The sequence below is a fragment of the Apteryx rowi genome, unplaced genomic scaffold (genome assembly GCF_003343035.1).
Source record: "Apteryx rowi isolate R43461 unplaced genomic scaffold, aptRow1 scaffold_57, whole genome shotgun sequence".
NCBI lineage: Eukaryota > Metazoa > Chordata > Aves > Apterygiformes > Apterygidae > Apteryx > Apteryx rowi.
The window spans coordinates 1,351,152-1,376,343 of NW_020450838.1; the positions used below are offsets into that span (position 1 = coordinate 1,351,152).

General features: G+C 42.3%; 1 protein-coding gene across 1 annotated transcript in view; it reads right to left on the reverse strand.

Annotated features, from left to right (window-relative positions):
- The window catches only part of PDIA5 (protein disulfide isomerase family A member 5), a 99,464-nt gene extending 76,270 nt beyond the window's left edge, over window positions 1–23,194 (reverse strand). The window contains exons 1-4 of the mRNA XM_026082191.1: window positions 23,190–23,194; window positions 20,616–20,697; window positions 14,357–14,483; window positions 11,059–11,146 (exon numbers count right to left, since the gene is read on the reverse strand). Of these exons, the coding sequence (XP_025937976.1) occupies window positions 11,059–11,146; window positions 14,357–14,483; window positions 20,616–20,697; window positions 23,190–23,194 (302 nt within the window). The remainder of the gene's footprint in view (window positions 1–11,058; window positions 11,147–14,356; window positions 14,484–20,615; window positions 20,698–23,189) is intronic.
- Window positions 23,195–25,192: the final 1,998 nt, after the last annotated feature.

Here is a 25,192-nt window from a genome sequence, read left to right on the forward strand (position 1 = left end):
GTGCACGTGAGCAAGCAGCTAGCAACTCTTACCATTCCAATTCCTACCAACTCCTTTCCTGCTCACAAGCATTTCTATTAAAAAAGAACAGCTGTACCATCAGAAAGAAACAGACTCTAAGCCTTCCCTGCTTTCAAGATTGCTCCATTTGTAGAGATCCAYGTAGCCGCCTGAACGCACATCCATTGTCACAGGTAAGGAAAGCAGCAGTTTGCTCCAGTACGTCTCTTACAATTTATTGGACAGATTCTCTGCACCAGTGCATTGGGAATTCAGTCTGTTATGCACTGACGCAAGGAATGGAAGAGGAGCAAATCCCCAGAATAGGGAACGCCTAAATATGTATCAGTACATTTTTCGTGCATCAGTGCAGATTTTTGCACATGCTGACCAACTCAGAGACTCCACTAATTTTTATTTTATTTTTTTGAAAAAGCAGAAAAGAAGATGTACAGAAATGGCAATGATGGACCTCTTCTGCTTTTTCTTCTGCTTTTGCATACAGGCAGACAAAATAACAGTTACCTGCAAAGAGCAACCTGCTCTGATACTACCTGGTAAYGCCTCTTATCCTCAATAAGAGTAAATATCAACACGGATGCAGTCTCTGCTCTGAGATTCACCTCCTTTTAATCTCAGCCAACAGCCTCTCTCTGAAGATGAGTTCCTCACCTCTCACATGGGAGAGGATAATTAGGATTCCAGCTCTCACAATTTAATTATATCATTTGAATTAAGAGTTTGCTATAAAGACAATGGGGGGGGTGAAGAAGCCACCCCCAAAATCAGGACTCTGCCACCCAAGCCAAGACACTAAAGACAAGGTATGAGGCTCAAGAAATGCCGGCTTTGGGGATGAGGTCAGTAACCATGTCCCCAGTACAGGGCTTGTCTCCCTCCTGCCATTGCCATTCAGAGCAATTCAAACGCCAGCAGACCCCTGCTGTGCTAGTGCTGAAGAGCCCCAGCTTTGCCTRCTGGGAGTCCTACAAAGAAGCCAGCTTTATTTCCATGGAAAATCATCCAAAACATCAGCCTATCTTCAACACCATAAAAGCCCTAGCCAGCAGCTATCTACATGGTAACAAGGGCAATCCTTAAGCAGGGTAGTGGTCTGCACAGACACGGTAGCAGGTCTTCCTTCCACTCCCACAGGCACATTCCCCACGCTCCCCCTTCCCACTAAACCCACCCAGGCTCCAAAACGCTCCTTTGCTGAAGAAGCAAAGGCATAAGGCAGCCTGTTAAAAAGAAYGATAAAACGAATGATCCAAGATGACCTAACTAAGCAAGAAGTCTAAACACCAACAAAGGGGGTGTGGACCGCAGATTACTTTGCCCCTCTGCACCCACATCCCAGTCTGCTTTACTGGGACAAGTTTCTGTCCTCCAGGGGTTACAAGGGAGCTGGCAGGAAGCCCCTTCTGCACTGCTCCCTGTAAACCTCCGGAGCCCCCTGTCAGCATTAGCGTGCATGAATAACCACTTTGCCAAGCCAGCCATCCGTCACTGGGGCAGGAAGAGGACAAGGGGCCTGCTAAGGAGACCTGACCTCCTTTGGCCCACAACCAGCAAAGCCAGAACCCGAAAGGGATCTGCCATGGGTGCTCCTCAGGGGCACTGCAAGGAGCAGGGCTGTCCACAGGCCTGGGAGCTCGCAGCTGGCGGCCAAAACACTGGACAGTCGGCAAGACATACTGATGGCTGCCCTCGACGGCAGAAGCTACCCAGGGAAAGGCTTCTGCAGCAGTGTGGCACAGCAATTTGGAGAGAGAAAGAGAACAGAGGCTAAAGCTAGATAAGAGGAACAGAAATATAAGGTCCAGGAGTTTGGCTGCAGCAAGTCCATGTAGATTTCTAAAAACAAAACAGTCTTTGCTGGCTCCTGAATAAAAGACACTGCCTGGAGATGACAGTGCAAAACATCATCCTCAGGGCCAAGTCAAACATTGCCCTGGCAGGTGCTGATGGAGCAGGACAAGACAGAACATCCTGAGCACCGTCCTTTCTCCCAAGCACAGACAAGAGCTTCTGCGACCCCCCTAAGTATTTGCCTTATCTTGTAACGCTGACCACTGGCTTCTCACCAGGAAGGGAGAACAGCCCTACAACCATATTGGCCTCTGGGGAGGGAGGATCTGACTGTCAAATCTTCTCTCAAGAAACAGCAAAAACGCCATCAAAAAAAGTTTGTGTCTCCGGTTGACAATGTTATAGTGCTGCATGCACATGCCATGCAGCTGCATCACTGAAGATGGTGCTGGCATCAGCTAACACTTTGCAATGTAGACCAGACCTAACAGTCTTTTCCATCCGCACCCCCCAACGTTCCCAGGCGCAAGAGAAGCAATTAATGAAGATGCTATGACAGCACACATTTAACTAACGAGGTCAGTAAATCTGCCTGCACAAACACTGTCTTGCTTTCCTATCAGCATATCGCACAACTACACGTGAACCACAGATCTCACAATCTGTAAACAGATTTTATCTGTTCTATCTGTACATGTCTCAATTTGAAACGGGGAATTAACAGTTCACAAAAATTATGCTTTGTCAGTCACTTACATTAGTTGCACCTGCAGACTCCACATGACCAAGGCCCTGCTTTATCAGTGGCTGTACAAAAAAAGCACTGTCAGTGTCCTGAACAGTCGGAAGAGATAAGACTGAACAGGTAAAGAAGAGGAACAGGCCCAGAGAACAGGGTAACGCAGCAGAACAGTGGCAGGGCTGCACACAGAACAGTACTGTTTCCCAACACTGGGAAAAGCCTTCGACACTAAAAGGAAGATATCAGTCAAGGGTGTCATCACATTATCAGTGTGCTCTCACTTTTGCCTCTATTGTTTAACTGCTTTTAATCTCTTATGTTATGGTGAAAAACATCATACAGACACTGCAGAATAACTCCAGTTTTAACTCCAGGGAACTACAACTGCAATTCGGACTAGCCCTTAGAATTGAATTATCAAACAGGGTTTCCCGGCCCAATGCACAGCCTTTGCAATGCCCTCTGGCTATCTTCCAGAGAATACCCTCTCCAGACAACAGACTGATGAACATCCTGAGAAAGCATGGAGTTGAGATCCTGCCAGACAATTAATTGAGCTTGTGACCCGAAAAAGCAGCAATCAAGAAGGGTGTCAATGCCAGAAATTTCCTCAAGCCACATAAAAATAAAAACCACATTCGCGCTAGCAAATCTAATCTGAAAGAGGAAGTCATTAACAGTCAGTCATAGTCAGATCTGCTCCCACAAGGTTTAGAAATCAAAAACGCAACTCATTAGCTGTTCTGTTTTGGACAATATGGGATTCTGACCACACTCCTTCCAATTATCAATCCCACTCTCCAACAAAGACTGCACGATCCATTTACATTACAGCACTTGTGTACTTTGCTGACCAAAAGAAAACAAACCAACCGCTGCAAAACCTTCCTCCCCTCAGACATAAGGCATTGCTTCCATATCATCCTTTCTCCTCCCTCCTAGTCTGGGGTGGCAGCTGCTACAACTACTGCTGCTTACAGTATGTCACATTTATAAGGCTCCTCATATTCTGTAATGAACCTAGACCTTTCTGTATCACTCTCTTGAGACAGATCTGAAATGAGAGAGGAAAAAAGAAAAAGGAAAAAGAAAAATCACTTCTCAAACTGTCAGCCTAGCTTGCAAGAGCACTTCTCCAAAGAGCTGTGCTAAGCAGCTGCTGGATGGTAATGGCTTACATCCTCTCAAATGGAAAGCACATATGCAGCTCTCAGTGCAGACAGGCACTTAGACACTATGCTGATGAGTGGGGTTTAAGAACCTGCAGGCAGAACCCAAGAGAGATGGACATGGGAGTAATAAACACAGGAAGTTTAAAATGCAGAATTTGTCTTCAAAAAACAAAACAACAATTTGCCACCATTCTAGGTTCCTCGTGGAGATTAATTTATAAAAGAAGTAACAATAGCAACAGGTTTCCATAGCAAAAAACAAATGAGCCTCTAAAACAATGCAGTGAATTACAAGCTTGACTCTATTAGGGGATGGGAGAGCAAGAAAACACAAAAAAGGAAAACTTACTGCTGGAAAGAATCAAAGATTAGGACTAGCAGATTGACAGGGCAGTCTCATCTGAATTTAAGGCTTGATTTCTTTCCCCCCAAAACTCAGCAAAAAGGCCCTCTGTGACCCACAAGGCTATCATAGCTTTCTGCTTGAGCACTCCCCTGAAACGTGCCAGGACTGCAAGTGGCACAATCTRGATGCTGTAGAAACCCAGCACTACCAGTCACCCAATAAAAGTGATTCTGTATGCCCATTAGTCAATTAGAGAGCCCAAAAATCTACAGGAATGAGATCGAAAAGAAGTATTTGCCCAAAATTAAAACTCAGGAGATTAGTCCTCCTAAAAGCAAAAGCGAGCAAAAGAGCAGAAAGAAACCCAAGGTAAAAAGGTAACACAGGTATCATCAGACAAAAACAATTAAGAAAGGGAAAATATCATACAGCATAAGCTCCAGCCTTGCAGAAAGTCTGGAAGTTATAATGAAAGGTATTTTCCATGGAGATATAAATTAGAGAGGTGCACTCAGCAACACACGTCTACACAGAAATACAGTGAACACAGTCAAAGGAGCTACAAAGGCTATGCAGGAACTTCTAGAAAAGCAGAATGCTTGAACTATCTTCTTTATAAGCAAGAAGCCTTCCTCATTAGACACTATGTGGGTTAGATGAGGTCTGGGTAATCAGGGCACAGGAGGATATGGTGACACTGTCCTAATCTGGGACACAGAGGGCTCACGCTGTATCTTTGAATTCGCACTAAACTAAGCTCTACGTGAAGATGGGTTTAGAATGCATTATCCACAGGCATGTGAAAGCTGTAGTATATTGTACTTTGTGTCTTTTATGATTTTTTTTTAGCTGTATTATGGGTCTGGAAAGTATGCTAGAGGATGTTTTAAATAAAGTATTAAAGGCAAGAAAACTGAGGTACTTTTGATTAGATCTTAGCTCATCTACTATTCATTTTAGCTTGAAAAGCAGCAAGGTTAAAGATTCACAGTTAATCAGCAATTCTAGGCAAAACAGTCATGGAATACGTATGGTTGGCTAGAACTATGATGTGAACCCAGTCTTGTACAYGTAAGCATCACAGGGGCTTTTAGTTAAATTCTCTATATTTCTGAATTAGTGCAATACACCCAACTCTAAATAGGTTTACCTTCGGCACCAAGAGCTTGTTTAAAGGAGGAAATTATTTCAGAATGAAGTAGCACTTCCTTCATGGTCACTCTTATGGTAAAACAGAGGGGCTTTAACATGAATTAGCATTAACCACATAGGTTACAACAGAGACAGGAGGAGGAAGGGATTGAAAATCTATGCTGCAAAGGCACAGTTTGCCCGTATAAATTGCACCCACACGAGGATCCCGTTGCCAGTACAAGCACACTTGCAAAGTGCTCCTTGYGTATACCTGGCCCGCGACCCCTAGATGGGCTGCAGACAGCCCCCCCTCACCCTGTAGGCTGCCACGTAGCATTACTTGTCACCCGCTGCCRTCACCTGCAAGGCGGCTGTAGCGAAGGACAGAAATCCAGACGCGCAAATCTACTTGGACGTAAGGGGCTGCATCAATGTGAGAGCACTCCTTCCTTCTTTTCTCTCTCTCTCTCCCCGTTAGATCTGGTCATTTTTATTTGCAATTTCAAAGCTTTTCATTAGCTTTAAAATTCAGCTACAAGGAGGAAAGATGAGTAGGCTTACTTCCTTAAATAAATCCTACTTCTCATCGGTTTTATAAGAGYGAAGGTAGAAACTAAAGAGGAAAATGACACAATGCCATCTGTACCAGTAGCCTTATTTCTAAAATCCCTCTCTCCTATTCCAAGGTGTTAACCAAGTTCATTTCCGATTGTGTGTGGGCAAAGCCATTCTATATCCAAAGCATTAGAAATCTGGGGAAGCAAGATTTCATCTAAAAGGCAGATAAACATGGAAATTGGGGGAAATCCCTGGAAAGGAGACTTATTAGATTTAACTCTCCTGAGCCAGCAGAGGTTTAGCTATGCAGCCTTGAAAGAGCTGCTTTACCAGCCAAATTACGATTTGGGTGGGACCCTGAAGAATGTATCTCATCTTTATGGTAAGTGTCACAGGATTGTAACAACTACAAATAATTATTAGATCTGTGTCTGGAAGGGGACAAAAGGAATGACACACAGACCATGAAAGCGGGAAAAATGGGATTAAAAAAATTAAAAAATTAGTGAGATTTTAGCCAGATGGCATTTCCTCTTACTAGCAGCCTGATGTGCTAAAGCCAAGCACATGCACTATGACAGCAGATGGGAATCACACAGCTCTGTCTACGTTAGGGACCTACATTAAAGGAAACCCTGCAAGTCTGAGTAGGGAATAATTACCCAGAGCCAAGGAAATGGGTGCTTTTATGAAAATACCAGTTTCCACAATCAGGCAGAAGTTACTGCTAAAATCAAATTTGATAGCATGGAGTTACAATTAACAACAGCTTGATTTTGAGATTACACAAAACGATAGGCTAACACCTTCTCTTTGCAGACATCTTCAGCTTTCAATTCCCTGTTTCACTTTGGAAATGGTAAATTCTGAAAATGAAGCACTTCATTTTCAAAAGTTGTATCAGACGGCTACTAAAAATAATTCAATAAATAATCCAATCCTCTGCTTGCTTAAACGCCTATCCCAATAGCATCTGAATGCACTAAATGAATAATACTTATTAGCGCTGCTGTAGCATTTTTCCTTTCAAAATTCTCCAAACTCTTTATAAAYATTGACTAATGAATCAGGCAATATTTACCCAGTTGCCTGGAAAAACAGAGATATATGGTTTTTCARCAGCACAAAACAACAACAGTGAATCAATGGCAGAGCCAGGAACAGAAACTGGCTCTCTCAGCTCTCGTTAACTTGGTGTCTCTCCRAACACAACTCCCAGTACGCTTGCTTGCAAGAAGCCTGACCCATCTTTTTGGGACATTCGGAGGATTTACAGAGTTGTAATGTTGTGCTCTACCAATGCTACTAGTCAGCCTCAACACAGAACTGAAGCACCACATATTTTAGGGGGGAAATAAATAAAAGGTAAGAAAAAGCTCTCTGTTTAAACTGACACAATAAAAAGTAGAAATTGCACAGAAGACCAGACCTTAACAGACATTATTAATTCAATATTCTATCATCTCTCACACTACTGTTCAGTCAACGAACGCTTCGGCAAGGACTTCTTAATTAAAACATGGGAAGGCTAAAATAAAATGTATTTTTGTCACACGGTTTGTGGCTCTTTTATTCATAATTGAAATAGCATAYGTGGCTCTGTATGTAACTAAATGTGAAGCTATCTCAGTAGGCAGGAGCAAGAAGCGATCACTTTAACGCTGTAAACCATTTCAGTGCTGCCCATTCATCTTCAGCAGAAGTCACCCCTTCTATCTGCCTGCAAGAATTGATTCAGATCCCCGGTGGAACAAGGACTTCCCTACAACACCGCGCATGGAGAAGTTCCCGAGTGTGTTGCGTTCAGCATGGTCCTGCTCCAGCACGGCACTTAAGCACAGGTAAGTCTAACTGCACAGAAGAGGCAGGGACCTGGCACTTCCCAGCCCCACCACTCATAGCTGAGCCCAGGCACTCTGGTGGACCTCTGCTACGTTGCTGCACAGCTAAAAGCAAGCAGCAACCTCTTCTCTTCCACTCTGTCTCACAAGAAACCACCTATTTCCCCAGAGTATGCTGGAAGACTAACCTCCCTGGTCTTTCTCAGGCCACTCAACCTGGAATTAAAAGCTCTAGTCTAACCTCCAGCTCCAACCACAGACCCAACAAAAGCCAAGGAAAGGGAACGTGGTTTCCATATAAGCTGGCAATTCAGGCAGCCAGCTTTCAGCCACAAACCTGCACGCTCCTCTGTGCTGCATGAAATACAGAACACGCTGACAAAACTCAGCAATTAATAACGCTTTCCATCGGTGGAAGAATAAGTTCTTGATTTCTCCTGAAAATTAGGGGGAAAGGGGGAATTATAAGAAAGAAAAAAGCCTGGCCAATAAAGAAAAAGAAAAGAAAAAGACTGCTGTCATCGCCACAGGGAAGCAGAGACACAAACCACAACTCTGCATGTATGCCAACCTTGCCAACGCTTGGAGCTGAAGGCAAAGAAGTCCACTACAGCAGGGTGTAAAGAGCAAAGCCAAAATTCCCTGCCAAACAAGCCATTTCTTGTCAATATTTGTAAAACAAATTGAGCCTGTGCTGTAAATATCCCTGCATCTGTGCGCTGTTTGTTTCAGCGTGAAGACTTGCAAACAAGCTTCACAGCGTACTTGCACTAGGAGAATAGCTTGAGCAACTCTGGTCGGACTCAGCTGTTCGGAGTCCCCACAAGTGGCCCTTTGTGACCAGTGACAGACGGCACTACTGCAGCCTCATACTATTGCTGGGACGAGGGAGGCAGCAGTTCGCAGCCACCTGTAGAAAAATTAAGCAGTAACACACACAAATCTTTTAAACTTTTTTTTTTGCCTTAAAAGTTACATCAGCACATACTAAGAGATTGATTTCAGAATGCTTTAAAGGTCTAGCAAGCAAGCAATCAAAAAATAAACTTGGTTCAGATTCAGACCCTTCTTGTCCACATGTATCAGGGCTTCCTTTGCCGCAAGCCAGTCTTGCAGCCCACCTCGCCCCATCCAACAGGTTCAAAAATCCTCATTAGGACATCCCTCTGCAGGAGGGTTTAACAGAAGARAGACCTCTGAAAAATAGCTAAGTATTTATTTAGTTGGACAGAGCATCTATTTTTTTTCAGGTTCTTCCCAAACAAGTGATCTGAAAGGAAGCACCGCTCAACCTTTTAAAAGAGAATTACATCTACTGCCATGTTTACAGCATCCTCTCTATAGCACTGTTTGTCACTCAGCAAACAGCAATCTGATTTCAAAAGTACTGGAATCAGAGCAGATTTGAGGAACCTACTGTCTATTCCCAGGTCTGCCAACCTCTTATAGCATGACCTTCACCAGGCTGCTTCACTTCTCTAGGAATAACTCATCTTTCACTGCGGATGGGAAGCTTAATTGGATAATAATTGCCCAGAAATTTATGATGGTCAGACAAAAGGCACTGCAGGTATCAAACTTCCTATGAAATGTATTAAACCACTACCTGGAAGAGACTTTAAAATACATTTCTTGCAAGTAACTTCCATAACAAAGTTTGGTTTAGGTGCCAACACTTGGCAAGAAGGAAAAGGGAGAACGTATTAGGACTTGAGGAACTGAAGTTTATTTTACACCAAAACTAAGTAATACATTTCCTCCCCCATCACCGCCACTTACAAACTCAGGACCAGAGACCAATCTGTTGAATTAAGTGCCAAAACTTCCTTGCATTTCAAATAGAAGCAGTACTGGATCTAAACAAAGAATATTTCCTTCCCAACCCAGAACTAAAAATAGACATTAGAGGAGGTTATTTCTTAGTTGTACTATAGCAGCATTTTGAAGGACCAAATAGAAATAGCCTCAACCATTCGAGGAGTTGTACGTGTGAGTGCACACACACAGTAAGCAATGAGCCCCACAACACAGAGGCAGTCTAAAACAAAGGGGAAATAAGAGACACAAAGGTAAAGTGACCATTCTGCAGTCAGGGAGGCTGATTGGAGACCGAAGTCAAGAAGCTGGCTGAGAATCCTATTCACTACACCTACTGACAACCAAAAATTGTTTATTGACGCTTCGGTTAGACAAGGAGACTGGATTTCAGAGGTATGCCTGACTTCCACACAGCTTTCTTTTCTTCGGGGTCAATATAATTTATTTGCTGGCTTCTCAGCAGGTGGGGACTGGTACAGGCTTCACTGACCTCAGAGGAGCAGCCCTGCTCTCTGCCAGCTGATGACTTGGAACATTGTCCCCATCAGCTGGGCAGGCATGAAAATGTCTGTGCTTTTGGACTAGCCCAGCAGAAGGCAAACAGAAGGCAGAAACATAGGACTCCCCAGGAAAGCTATTTGCCTGGGGGCAGGAGGAAAGCAGGACAGGTTAACTAACAACAATAACACATTAACTTGGATTTACCAATAACTTATTCTGGGTCACTGCTTTCTGATGGATAGGGGTGGTTTCAAAAGTATATTTTTAAGGGAGCTACATGCTTTTCAGAGATGACTCAGATCTGTGCACAGTGTACCACTTGCTCACACCACGGCAAGCCACCCAAGCGCACAGGTAGGCAGCAATCTGTTCTTCCGGAAAGCAGGAAGTGGAATTTGCCACCTGCAGGCAAAGCTCTCGAGCTGCAGAGACAGAGAGATGCTACGATACGCACGCTGAAACCACAGGCAATGTGTTATTGGACAGAGCCACAGCAGAGGCTTTCAGATCTGCAAACCAGAAAGCACACACCTGCTCATTCCTCCCCAAATAAGCAAACACTTACAAAAACAAGTCTCCCTGCTTTCACATTAAAAATCACCATGAACCTACCAGCACAGAGGAAGCTCTTTAAAAGAAAGCACATTTTATTGAGAAACACTAGTGGGTGGACACTTCAAAGCCAACAAAACAATCCTATTGTTCATGTGATATTTGCTGCTAGAGCAGAACCGCACTGACCTCCAGCAGAGGCATCACATGGGGGATTCCTCCTCCTCCCTGCTTGTGGGAGAGCTGGAAMAGTCACAGTCTCCATGCTACGTGGCCCCCATAAAAGCAGATGCTAGCTGGGGTCTCCAGCTTCTGGCAGAAAAACATGCTGTCAGAGAAGAAGTGACAACAGCCACAGGGAAGAAATGATCCCCTACCAACGGCCTGAAGGCAGAAGAGAGATGGTGACGCATAGGTTCCCTCCAGTTATGAAGAAACTGAGCAGGGTGATGTGGGTTCAATTTTAAGCAGCAAGTTTCATAGCTATCAGAAAAAGCTAAGTCAGCAATAAAAGCCAAAAGGGGAGAGGGCAAAAAGGGAAGAAGAAAACAAACAAACAAGAAAACCCAGTGTGTCACATACCCACAGTCTATCCAGCTGATAGTGCCTCGTCCCTTCACCTCCTGGGCCACACTGGACAGTAACCTGAGTGAGCTATCCGCAGCAGCAGCTGAAAAACCAACAGCAGCATTATTACTCCACGCAGAAAAACACAACAGTTGCATTCCTTTGTTCTGAAGCACTGGAAGAACATTTTCTCAAGTTTGAAGAAACCAGTATGAGAGAAATGAGTGAAATCTTTCCTAATCTAGGAGGAATGCCAGCTATGACTGAAGTTTCACGGCTCTTTCCCTCTCTCCTCCTCCTTTAACAACAAACTGAGAATCATATCTTCAGGCAGACATCCTGACCTATATTTATGTGGCTATACTGTGTCCTCTCCCACAAACCAGCTTCCATCCATCACTGCCTTTTTCCCATGGCTGGGCATTAACTGGTTTGTACTACTGTCTGGTAATTAGAGCACTCCATTTAAGACCTTCCTCTRCTGTAAAGGCAAGTCTTTTAGTGCTTCTGCCAGCCTCAATTCCATACCTGTAATACACAGATAACAGTACACTGTTATGCTCATATTATCCCTGGGAGATATCCAAACCAACAGCTGTGAGGAGCTCTAAACTGTTAGCCAAGAGCACCCAGAAAAGGTCCTTCCAAGAATATATAAATATCCAACTGATTGATATATATATATATATATTTTTTTTTTTTTTAAACAGTGCCATGCCACCTGTGTAGGTTTTGAAAAACATTTACCATTTTATAATAGTGTTTTGGAATGTATTAAAAATAAACAGAGGAGAAAAAAAAGGAAGGAGAGCTCAGGAGAGAAAATACAGATTCAAACGAGTATCAGTTCCCCCCAAAATATAAATAGAAACTATTTCCCGTCCCAATAAACAGAAAATAGAAATTCAGAATCTTCTCCAGATCCACTTAAACACCACTGCTTTTCTACAACTAGTTAAAGTATTTGAATATAAGAATGGCTATACTGGATTAGATCAAATGTCCATATAGTCCGATAACTTGTCTCCAACAGGGGAGAAAGTGAATGCCCATGGTCAGATTAGAAGAGTAGAGGAAGCATCTAGTGATAGTTCCCCTTAAATAATCTCCAAGCCTCCACAATTTATACCTCAGTCTCCTGAGCCAGAAATGGTTTTTGTATTCAACAGCCCTTGCTTGGGCCTGATGCCATCAGAGACTCCAGCCCACACATATTAGCTGTCAGGAAACTCTCCTACCCCCAGTGCTGATCCCATGCAACTACCACCTCTTCTCCAACACAGGGATGTAGCTGTGTGGGAATATTTCGTATGTAATTAGAGCAGAACAGTTTGACAAACATCCTTTAAATAAAGATGACAAATTAACACAAGTGTTTGGGATCAGACTCCCTTAAGACTCACTAGTTGAGCAACCCTGGCAGGATGAACTAAACATCTCCTGTAAATGAGGACATCTCCTGGAATCAATGCATTTTCTGCATGAGGTAGGAATATTGATCTAGTTTTGCTCAACTGAAAAGCAAAGACCTCTTTCCAGCAATACGATCAGTTGTTGGACAACATCTCACCACAGCTGGGTGACGTATACCTGGGATTAGAGCTGTGCCTCTGTTCTCATCTCTTTTTCCTCCTCTCTTTCTTAATTGGGCAGCAGTTAGGCAAGAGCTTTCTAATTGTGCAAGGATCACTGTTCTAGAAGGAAACATTAAGTACACAGCCAACACTGTATGCAATGCTTCAGGCTGCTAAAACCAACCAATTAAATAATAAAAACAGGAAAAAAAAACATCTCCACAACATGGCTTTTGAAGGATGCCCATAGGGCAACACTTATTTGATGAGTGTCAGAGCCAAAACGTTCTGGTTGTGCTACTAAAAAATGAAAGCAACTACCACTAAAAATGTTAAGCATAAAAAGAAAATTTTCCCTTTAAGAAGCTGAATAATACAGATGCTTTTTTTTTTTTTAAAATCTAAAGTGCTCCTTTCAAAAATCAAAAAGCATTAGAAACTCTTTTATGACTTCCACTTTGAACTTGTTACTACAAAACCATTTGGCCGATTTTGAGCACTCAAAGTTTCCTATTATAACAGAATCTAAATATTTGAACAAGAATTAAGTCACGTACTCTCATTTTAGTCATTTCAAAATGAACACATCCAGTATCTCCATGCTGTTGCCTGCAGAATTCTCTTATCTGATTTTGGAGGGGGAGGGGGGGAGAATATTGGGTCACCACATACTGCTACTATTTGCCACACTATAAATCCAGAGCAATTCTACTGGTGTCATTGCGTTTGTTCGAGATACAACCATTGCACAGGCTAGAAAGGGAGAACCCAACCCCCAAATAAAATATTATCTTGTATTGCTTGTTCTGCAGGAAAGGAAACAACAACAACATAAATCAAAGCCTGTACATCCAAACAATATTAAAAAAGGCAACTTAGTTATGACTTTTTCTTTCTGCCATTCAATGAGTTTCATATCTACAACAGCATTCTCCACTTGAGTGTGGAGCTTAAGGACCGGTTCTTTATTTCACATGGTGCCACAAAACATCCCCCACAAACAAACAAGAGGATAAATAAGGAAAAAAAAAATAAAGTACAGCAGGAGAGGAAGGTACATAAGGTACAGAGGAGAGAAAGGAGCAAATGACAGAGCAAGAAAAAGAGACAGAAGATGAGTAAAAATGAACAACTAGAAAGAACAGCCTGAACGAGAGAGGAGATAAAAAAGATGCAAGTGGACAGGTGGCATGAGGTGAAATGTGCCATTTCTCCCTCTTACAAAAGAGCCTTATTTTTTATTTTTATATTTTGTTAATTAAAGTTGAAAGACAACCATAGGACCCCCAAAGATGCCAAAGTAAAGATGGTTTCATTCTTGTATTATAACTTTCATTAAGCCTTTCAGTGCCACCAGGAGACTGAAACTTGCAAACTACTATGACAAACACAACTCAGGCTGACAGCTATTACAAGCAGCCATTTTTTGGAGACAAAACCAGAAAAAAAGTACATTTTCTCCAAGGTGACAGTACAACTAGAAGACGAAATTAAGAAGAGCCTTCAAATCCAAAACCCCAGAAGTCTCTGAGTTAGAACGAAGGCCCCTGGTCCTAAGGAAGCCCTTATGCTATAGTGTACAGTCATATAAGACAACACTGGACAAACAGTAAATGCAGGAGAAGAGCTTAGTCATTCAAATATGCACACAGCTAACTGAAGAGGTGCAGAGAAGTTCACAAATGCAAGCAACCTTCTGGGCCGAAAGAGTTGTGACATTCAGAAAAAGGAGAACTTACCAGATTTGGAATACAGCACTAGTACGTTATTCCGTGTCCTGAGAAGCTTCTTGAAATCCTTGTGGTCGCTTATTTTTTCTATGAGTGGGGACACCTTCAGCGAGGACAGGAACGGCGGCAAGAATGCCTACAGGCACAAGAAGCCAGAAACATTAGTAACAGCTTCCAAACTGAGAAACAAAACGCAAAGGCAAACTGCTTTTGAAATTGCCTTGACCTTTTTGACAGTCTTGAGATGCACTTCCTTAAATAAATTATCATACTGATTTGATCAGCAAAAGCCAAAACACCATACACATGATTTATTGAAACTAGAGCAATACCACTCCCCCAAAACATCCTTAAGTGGAAAGATGAGATGAACACAACATCAAGAAATGTGTTTTTGTTTAAAAAGTCAGCTGCTTTACAAGTTTGTTCCTTAATCAGATAAAAATTCCTACATAAATTTAATACACTGTCACAATAGAAGCAGCAAATTACCACTTTGAAAGCACTCTTGCCCCTAGATCTCCAAATGCTTTGCGAACCTGATCAAGTACTTTCACCAAAGAGAAGACAGAGCCACAGAAGTTGAGTAACCAGCCCAAAATGACATAGAGCAAATGAGGGAAATGAAAATAGAAATTGTAAATAATCTGGTGCCCCATGAAGGCACTAACAACCCCAAGCCCCAGCTTTGACTTCCACCAGCCACATTTCCACTGTCCTCACAGGCAAGTTATTTAATCTCTCTGCACCTCGGTTCTGCACCTATGCAAAGAAACGATTTATTTTGTTGCACCTTTTGCTCTATTTAGATTATAACCTCTTCAGAATAAAGTCCATCTTTTACTCTACTATAAAGTAAAATTCCTAGCGCAATATGGCCATAACCTCAGCTGGGGACTTCACTACTCATTTGTACCGCAATAATCTTCAATAATAATAATCTTATCCATCAGGCTATGCTGCCTCCCTTCCGCACTGTAATGATTTCATACTAATGGAATGATTATAGGAAGCTTAGCTGGAGAAATTATCTAGTTTACATTCACCTTACAGTAAAACCTTAACACTTAATTGCTTGGCTAAAAGCTTTAGTTCATCTGCCTAACACACAAGAGGTTCAGCATTTCCTTAATTACAGTACTAATTCTTAGTATGGCTCATTCCAACCAGGCTGTAAAATTTGTGTCCAGGGTGGATATGAAAAAGGAAGAGCCCGTTGTTCTTGCATTTCATGTATTACAGATTGCAGCATTCAAAACAAGGCACTAAGCCAATCAAAGTCAGAACACTCAGCCCGAGGCACTGTATTTCATTACAAATTCAGTTATTTGCAAACACCACACTGCTGAGGCACAGAAACAAAACCTGCATCCTGTGAAACATATTTTGCAAGTGCCAAAAGTTTCTACATGCTGGACTGGGAAGCGGGAGTTTTGGAATGCATGAGGTACAGTGAAGAAGCTAAGCTGAAATGGCTGTAGTGCTCAAAACTGTCTCAGGACGTGTTTGGGAATTTGAAGTTATAGACGATATTACCATAATATAAAATATAAAAGCACAACAGGCTGAACAGGCTCAGAGTGAACAAGTTTTCCCACTATGCATGTAAGACTCCCAACACAAGAGTCCTGTTGATTAGATGGTTTAACTGTTAAGAGGAAAAAAAAGCACAAGATTTGCAAGTCAGACGCTACCTTCAGTATAAATGTGCTTGATGCTTTAATTCAACTGACAGACACTCATTCTTTCAAATTCAGATGTCCAGAGCTCAACCTTCATACATATGACTCACATGCATCAGCCTGAAGTATATTTCTTGAGATAAATACATGGTGTTGCCAATCAAAGCAGACAAATATAGTTGTGCTAAGTGAGGTGACACACACACATGCAAATTCATGCTCAAAACTCATTGCAATCAGAGGCTTTACAGCAGGTATTAATCCAACATGGACTTTATGAGCAGATCTCTTTAATCACGAATATATATATTTTTTAACTGAGGTGAAGAAAAAGGTTTTCTAACTTCACATCAGGTCTACCCAAGTGGCTTAGAGTTTTATGCCTTGACTTACAGAAGGCCAAAACCAAACTTCACTGAAACTAAGGATGAACACAAAGGAAAAGAGCTGAAACTTTTTTTTTTTCTTTGGCTTAGAAAACTGGAATCAAATAAGGATATTTTAGTCTATGAACTCACTGCTGAAAAGAATTGAACTAAAAAGGCTACAAAGGCCATTTCCAAAGTGACACCAAATGGTATTATGAGCTTTGTTTAAAGCATCTGTACAGATTTACCAATAGCTTGAAAGTACACATATTTCATGTCTTTTCCAGATGGAAAGGTTGTTTAGCCAATTTCAGCGAGTTTTTTTTCTTTCTTATAATGGCAGAACTATAAGACTCTTGAAAAACTGGATTCTGGAAACAATGACAGCTTTAACTACTGCCTTGTCTGCATTGCCACTAATAGGAAACTTGCTGTGCTGGTGGAACTGCAGGTCTTCGAGGGAGAAGCCCCTCATTCTGCATATATCCACTGCCACTTTGCCCAGTTCCCCCCATAGCTATCAATACACATCATTCATTTACCTCCAGTGTTGCTGCTGCACCTCTCGCTGATGCTACAGTTTCAACCAAAATGCACTAGGATAGGCACGGCACTCACAAGCACACTGATCAGCCCTGCTGAATAAATCATCATCTCCCTCCAATCAAGATTAATGTTGCAGCCTCTCCTGGTTATAAAAAACAAAGGTCCAAGCTGAAGGCATCAGGTTGGACAGAAATGCACTGACCGCACATCTAAGGCTGCTGCGGCAACACCGGGAGGTCATCAGCTGAGCCTACAAGCTCACCACCTCCCAGTAAACATTTGCACTACACTGTGCTTGCAAACTCATAAGGATTAACTAGGTCTACATTCTCCAGCTTTCTCATACTGGAATTAACAAAGATCCTACCCAGGCACAAAAAAAAGAGTTTTTCCTCAAATCTCCGAGAGAACATCTACCTTTGCTACCAGCTCCATTGAAGGTAACCAACGGCAAGTGGTCATATGCACAAGATGCCAGGCCCAGCCACGGGGTGATCTGCCCTACTCCAGAGTCGAGGCTGTGGATCAGCAATCAAACCCCCACCAGGGCTAGAGCCACCAATAGCAGCAAGAACATGAAATTAAGGGGGAGCTGGGAAATGAGACTCCCACAAAGGGAGTTACGCACCCCTCTGCCACAGAAAACAGGCACCCTGCTCCTGCACGCTCCCCAGGCAAAGAAGCATTGCTTATACTGTGCTATCCGACTTCAATTGCAAGGTATGACTCACGGGTACATCTACTCCACACATTTTGCAGAAGTCTCTGCAGAAGAGCTCACCAGCAAAGCAGCACCCTATCAAGCACATGGCATTTTGTTTAAATCCAAGACACAGGAGGAGATGAGCTCATAAAAAAAGTCAGGAAAGGTGACAGTCTCTCCTGGGCAGAAAGTCTCTTTTTATTTGCTTCAGGGAGTGCTATATCCAGACATATGGAATCTTATAAATAAGACACAAGCTAAACTCTCGTCACTTCAGCATCCTAAAGCTTTAAAATCTATTCACAGCAATCACTGAAAAGGCAAGAAAGACTCCAAATACTTTACCTGAAAGACTATTTCCCCAAGAAGCTGCCTGCCTTGGCAGGTGTATTAAGAACAACACATGAAACATCTATGCCCTGCCTTCCCTGCGACAACTAAGCCGACAAGAAATTGCAATAAAACTGGAGAAAGGTCTCTTTCATTTCAAGGCAGCCTTTGCTCAGTGCCTAGCATGATGGGTCCTCATCCACGGCTGGATCTGTGAGCTGTAACCACAACAGTTACCCGATGTCCTCAAAACCAGGCAACTTTGGTGGAGACCTCAGAAAAAGGCATACATGGGTCCGACTATGAAATGCAAATTTGGTAGCACTTGTAGTCTGCGGACTTTCCCCAGCTCAAGATCTCAATCCGAGTTTATTTTCACAAAACTGTATTGTGTAGGTCACACATTAGTCACATGGTTGTAGTGTCTGAGCTAAGATGCATCAAGGACTCTTATGTAAAACCCAGGGTGACCTAAAACCTTCAAGACAGTCAATTCAAAACTGCTGGGATATACTATTTGAATACAAGGTACAAAAACACGTGTGCTCTAGCTCTGTGCCTGCTCTTCAAATCAATGTATGTTTTTAAATGTACAATCTTGCAAGCTAGGCAGAAGAAGTCTGATCAGTTGAAAAGGTTTAGTTATCCTTTCTTCCCCGCACTCCAGCAATTCCAGCAAAGCGCTCCACAGCCCCACCCAGGGTAGAATTGGCACCCAAGACTTATCTGAGTTTTCAGAAAGGCAGAGGAAAAGAGAATACAGGCAAACAACTTCCAGGACTGATACTTTTGAAAAATGTGGTCATCCCCCAGGCCAAGTTTTTTCAAAATCATTGAGGATCTAAGAAAGAAGAGTTTATTTCTCAAGCTTTTACTCTTCTCAGTCTCTTTTCACAATGAAAAAAGATAATATCTTTCAAGCAGCCACAGAAATATCTTTCCATATATTCCATTTATGATTCAATTTAAGTGTGATAAATCTTAATTGCAGTTCCTGCACAGCCCAGTTCAATTTATGAGTTGTCCCCCACAAAAGCATCAGGACAGCACAGTCTTTTGCTAAGGATAAGCAGAATATCTGGATGAGAAATTTTATTAAAAGCAAGAAAAATACAGTTAAAAAAAATCAAAGTTAAACAAAAAGGAACTATCAGAGGAGCAGCTTTGTGCACTAGACAGAAAAACTGTCCTAATCTGGTAACAATACAGACTTCCATTTCCAGCTCAAGAGCATGAAATATGTATTTCCTTGGACACAAATTATGCATTCAAAAATATGATCAGATACGTGGCTGAAAGTGCCTGAATTCATACATCAACATACAATTTTTATGTGCACACTAACACTGGCATGTATAATTAGCTAGACAATTTGCACATCATTCATCAGGAATAGCTTGAACTGTTGCAAACCATGTTGATTCTAGCACAATTGCTCCCGGGCAGGAACACAGTCTTACCCCCACCACAATTTTAAAAGCCCATTTTACAGCAACATATTGATTTTGATTTCTGTCTTAGCTCTGTCATCCACTGATGTTCTCATTTTGGGACAACAGCATTCAATCCACTGTAAATACGATCAATGAGTAACCTTGCATGTATGAAATGGACTGTGCCTGAAATGGTCAAGGCATTTTATGGGAATTTATCTGAATACCAAATCTGCCTCAAAATTCCAAGCAGTAATGGAGATCGGAGACTTTAATCTCATAATTAATTTCTTTAGGAGGGGAACAGTTCAGATTCTGGACCACACCATTCTAAAAAAAGTGTCTCATCCGCTAGATCAAAATGCGGAAAGGAACCCAAAACAGACAAGCAATTCCAAGAACAAGACTGGATCTCACCTTTCCTACTTAGTCCCCAAAATAAGCCTTGCATTAGAGTCTGTGCTTACCTGCAGAAGGTGGGTTTGGAGGAACATCTGCACAGCAGTGACTACAGCTTTATGAACCCCCAGCCCAGCCAGCAGCACGGCCAGGCTCCTAGGGTGCAGGCAGTGTGCACTTACTGAAAATACCAGGTCTAAGATATCTCCAGGTAAGTACAACAGCAAAACAAAGCTGTTGTTCCCCTTCCACACCATTTGTTCTAACGCAAAAATACAAGGTGTTCAAATCCAAAGCCCCCTTGTTTACAAGGGCCACAGTTTGATTGCAGATGTTTTATCTCCCTTGTTCATCATACAAACCACTCTTGACCTTGTGCAGTAATTGCTTGCTTTTCACTCACCAGCCCTCCCTCGGTTGCTATTTACATTCAGGGTTGTGCTGCTTTGATCACTGAGCCATTTGTAACAAACGTCTTCCAAGATGGATAGCGATAAGTAGCACAGTCCCCTGTTTTTGTTCACTATTAATATCCAAAATAGCTCTAGAAACACTTTAATCAAATCAGATGAGGGGAGATGGGGTTATCTCTGTTACCTAGTACTTCAAGGTGCTGGTACTTCAGGAAAGCCTGCTAAGACTTTAATACTTGGGAAGAGGATAGGGGAAGAGAAAAGATGACACTTGGATGTCAGACTTCAGTGGTCACAAAYGAAGTAGCCCCTGCAGTCCCACTGGGACCATAACATGACCCCTTCCTAACCACAACTGCAGGGGCTCTCAAAATACAATCTGCCGACCACTTACGGCACAGAGGCCACAGCACACGATCTGCAACCAACTCAGAGAGCCATCTACCAACTCAACGCAGAGAGGTGATTCCAGGGGCCTGCAACAGCATGGGACAGTGAGGAGCCGTCCAACAGAGACTCTGAAAGATGAAGAACTTTYGCATTAAAGACAGACAGCATAAACTTAAAAAAAAAAGAAACACGCACACACACACACACACAAACACAACACATTCTTGCCTGATACAGATTTACATCTGCAGACACTCCCATCGGACATGTCTTTTTGTTTTTGTTCAATTCCCATGAACTACATGGAAGATTACACTCTTATTTGCCATATAATTTAGATCAATTAATTTACACCTCTAGCCATTCAAGGAATAAAAAACCCCAAGAACTGCTGACATTTTATTGTGGTGGGTCATAACTGAAAGAGGCAAGTGTCATATCTTCTTTTGTTCAGGAAGGAAGGAAAATTAAAATCCTGACAAAGAGCATCTTGGTATTCTTTAAACTTACTGAAGAATGCTACAAATAAGGTATTCAACTTAATATGGTACTTGTAATGTTCACTTTCCAAATATAGAAGATAGCAAAAAAACCATGGCGACGTCAAGATTTGACTGGTCTCTACTGTTCATATTGTTCTTAACACTGGGTTTTARGGAACACAAGCCACAAGCATAATAGTTTGTATTAAAGGTTATTCCAAAGCTCTGTGTAGCCAATTAATTATATGGTTTATCACTGGTTTAAAAAATGCATAGCATAGGAAAACCTGCACAACTGTTTACTAATTAGCTGACTGTAATATAGTCAATTACTAACACTGACAAAGAATTTTCTCCTTATTATTAATGTGTAGTTCAATCTCTCTTCAAACCAGGCATTGGTGAAACATATTATTTCATCAACAGCCTGTTTAATATATGTTTCAGATATCACTTCTGAACAAACACGTTTGGATAACTTCAGAAACTAAGGGAGTGAGAATAGCATATGCCACATTATCCCTAAATAAAAACTGGGTTTTGAAGAAGTATCATCTATTGAAGAAGCATGTAGGAAAGGCTATAAAAAGATAACAAAACCACTATTAATGGGACTTATAAAGAGGAGARGGTGAAAAATGACACCTGAAAATCCTTAGCATTTTATACTGCACTTGTGATCTTCAAAGCATTGCACAAATATTAACACTGTTTTTCTGCCAGGTGAATAAGGAGAAGAAGCTCAAGTAACACTCGCAGAGAGAGAAACTGATCTGCCAGAAGCCAAAGGGAGGCAGCATTAGAGATRTCCACCACTCCGAAGTTCCCAGATCCCACTACACATGCTCAYGGTGTGTGAAGGCGTCTATTCCCAGGCACCCAGCAAATATACTATAGGACTATAAACTCACTAACAGAAAGGACAACATCAAGGCAGCCGCAAGCGAGACTACCTCTGTCATCTTTGTTCRGCAAGCATTGCAAGTCACTGTGCCCTCCAGATATGCTACCAGCTATTCTGAGCTAGCAACATAGTGAAATTTAAGACTTGCTTTGCTATCACAGTTCTCTCCCATTCAYGAGCTTGAAACAGCAGCAGGATCAAGGTAAACCATAACTTACTTCCCACCTGCCCACATCAAGAAATTTAAGGCAATGCTAGTTTGTGATTCTGGTTGCAAATTGCATCGAGTTTTCCCATTCACAAACTTCCAAACACCCCTGCGATTAAATGTTAGTCTCGTTACCCTCATTTTGTTGATCAAGAAACTCCATCACTGAAAAGCAAAAGAAACAGTCAATGGTGAGCAAGCAGCAGAAACACCACCTCTTCTACAACCAATTGTCCACGACATCGGGAAGGCATCCCCAGGCAGAAACATCACTTCTGATGACCCCACCATGCTTGAGGCAGTATTTGAGCCCCTCTGAAGTAAATGGGAGCTTTGCATCAAAGCCAACAAATTCAAAATGTCATTCCATAAGGCACAGACTTGCGTGACAAAGCCAGTCCTGAAAGCCAAGGTTTGATTTGGGAGGAGCATCCGAGAGGGCAGAGCATAGCCCATGTCACAGGGTTTACAAATCCGTAAATAGAAAACGGACACAAAGCAGGAACAATATTTTTCACAAAGGGAGACAATAAGTAAGGGATTTACTATCTGCAACACCCTCCTCTGACTTGCGGAAAAACATTTCCCAAAGCAGCTCCTGCTGTGTACACAGTGCCTGGAAGGGAAGAGGCCCTCCCAAACTCGAACCCCAGCCCTGACACCCACCTGACAGCACGGGAAGCGGCATCTGAGAGTTCCTGTAAAACCTTTCTTTGAAGACACCAGCTTTGAACAGCACTCAGGTTAAAAGGCATTCAAGTACCCTGGTGCTTCCACGAAGRCAGCTTAAGGACTTCTTGAAAGCTGTAAGTTCACCAAACTCCCTCRACTCAGTTTCTGCCATTAAACCAACACTCAGATGACTAACTGATCTTTGCCATGTTGTTCTGCAATAACATTAGGTCAATGCTTGCAAAGCAAACGTATCGTGGATGCGTAACTGCTAGAAGCAGTGGCTGGCCTCTGCTAGAGAAAGGACAATACCTCATACTTTACTGGAAATGGAAAATCCACCTTGTTGGTTGTGAAATTCCTTCCCAATGCCTGCAACAGTAAACTCAGTCCTTCGAGCATGAGATTTAGTCAACCACTTGGCATACCAAATAGGGAAGTATCTCTGAAGTTAAACCACAGCTTCCCTATGACTCTCAAGCTCATTCAAGAAATACATATTTACAGCACGCAGAGATTACTACAGCATCTTCCTCACTGTGTCACAGATTTACTGTGATGTAGAAGATCCTGAAGTGTTTAATTCACCCAGCTTTGTAATCTTCCTTTTAGAATTGCAGGAAGTCTCACACATAAAGGTTTCAATTCTCAGAAGCCACCTCTTATTTTGGGTTCCTACTTTAAAAGTGAGCCTAATTTTTCAAAAGCTCTAAGCATAAATATCTGATATCCTAAATGCATCACAGGTACACAGCACTTCCAGAAAAATAATCATATTTGGGCACCTGAAGAATTTGGTATATTAACCTGGACTGTAAAGATAGAGCAAGGAAGGGCTGGAAGGAGAGACAGTGTTCTCATTAACCTCTGTTCTACCAAACAGCTTATATTACCTTTGCTTTTAACTATATGCACTGAGTATGTCCTGGTTTAACAGCCTCACTGACTTTGCAAACATTGACTTAAGAAAAATCTAAAAGCAGTCTTTGCAATGTCACAGCTGTAGGCTATTTTTTTAATCCTGAAGTACAGCAGGTTACATATTTCAAGATGAAAAAATCACACCTTCAAGTGCAAGATAATGCAAATTGGAAGAAATCATTTAAACTACTTGTACACAGCAAAGGGGAAAGAATTAGCTGAATCAACAGCTCAATGAAGACATCTGCTCAGCACGCAACATCACAGAGCAAATAAAACATCGGGGCAAATTAAGAAGGCAAAGAGAGAATAATGTGGATAAACTATAATGGCATCATGTAATTTCTCTGACAATGGCAGGCTCACTCTGCTCATCTCAAAGACGACAGGTCTGCAATATGAAATGTCCAAAGGAGAGCAACATGAATGGTTAGAAACAAGAGATTCACATGAAAAGAGATTTATTTTACTTGGAAAAATCTTTTAATCTACAAAGATAAATCACAACAAAATGCTTACGTTGACAGAAAGAYAGTATTACAGTAAGATAAAGTCTGACAGTCTCAATGGACACAGAGGAAATATTACAAGTAATTCCTTGTGTTTAGTTGCTTAAAATGAAGGGAAATTCAGTCCACTTGCAACTCCAAGGAATACAGCGCCACAGCATCACTGAGAAAAGTATTTTATCCCTCAAAAATGAGCCCTGGAAAACCAAAAGCTGCACTAACCTCTCCAACATTTTAGGAAGARTTCAGTCTGACTTCAGTTTCTCTTAAGTCCAATAAATAAATTACAGAGAGTAGAGCCCTGTGCTTCTAGACCACGCTCAGAAGCGAGCAAGACCGCGCAGCACGCGCAGCCCCGTCCGCCCTCTCCCCGCGCGAGCGGCGGCCACGGCGCTGCCGGAGGCAAAGGCTGGACCGCCCGGGCTCAGCGCGTTATGCCCCGCGGCGGCAATACCGGTGTTAGCCCGGGAGATGCACGGGGCAATAACCAATTCCACGCCTGATTTGCATGAATTACATGACTGCCGCTAGGTCACTGAGTTCTGAAATGCATTTCAGAATTGTGTGCCTAAGAAAATTAACGTGGTTCTTCATTAATTATTAACTGTTTGCCCAGGCAGAAGGGAGAAGCGCGGTTCGTGCCAGCAAAGTAAATAAAGGAGTGCTTTAAAGCAYGCCCTAACCAATCTTTTAAGTTGTTTACGCTAAATTTCTTTTTTTTTTTTTTTTTGGGGGGGGGGGATCGGACTATGAAGCATTTCTGCGAGTCCAGCAGCCTCTCCGCCCAAGCAAAGCGCAGCCGCTCCGCTCGGCGCGGCTTCAGCCCTGGAGCCCCCGCCGCGACACCGGCCCCGCGCCCGAAACTTCGGGGTGCGGGAAGCGGCC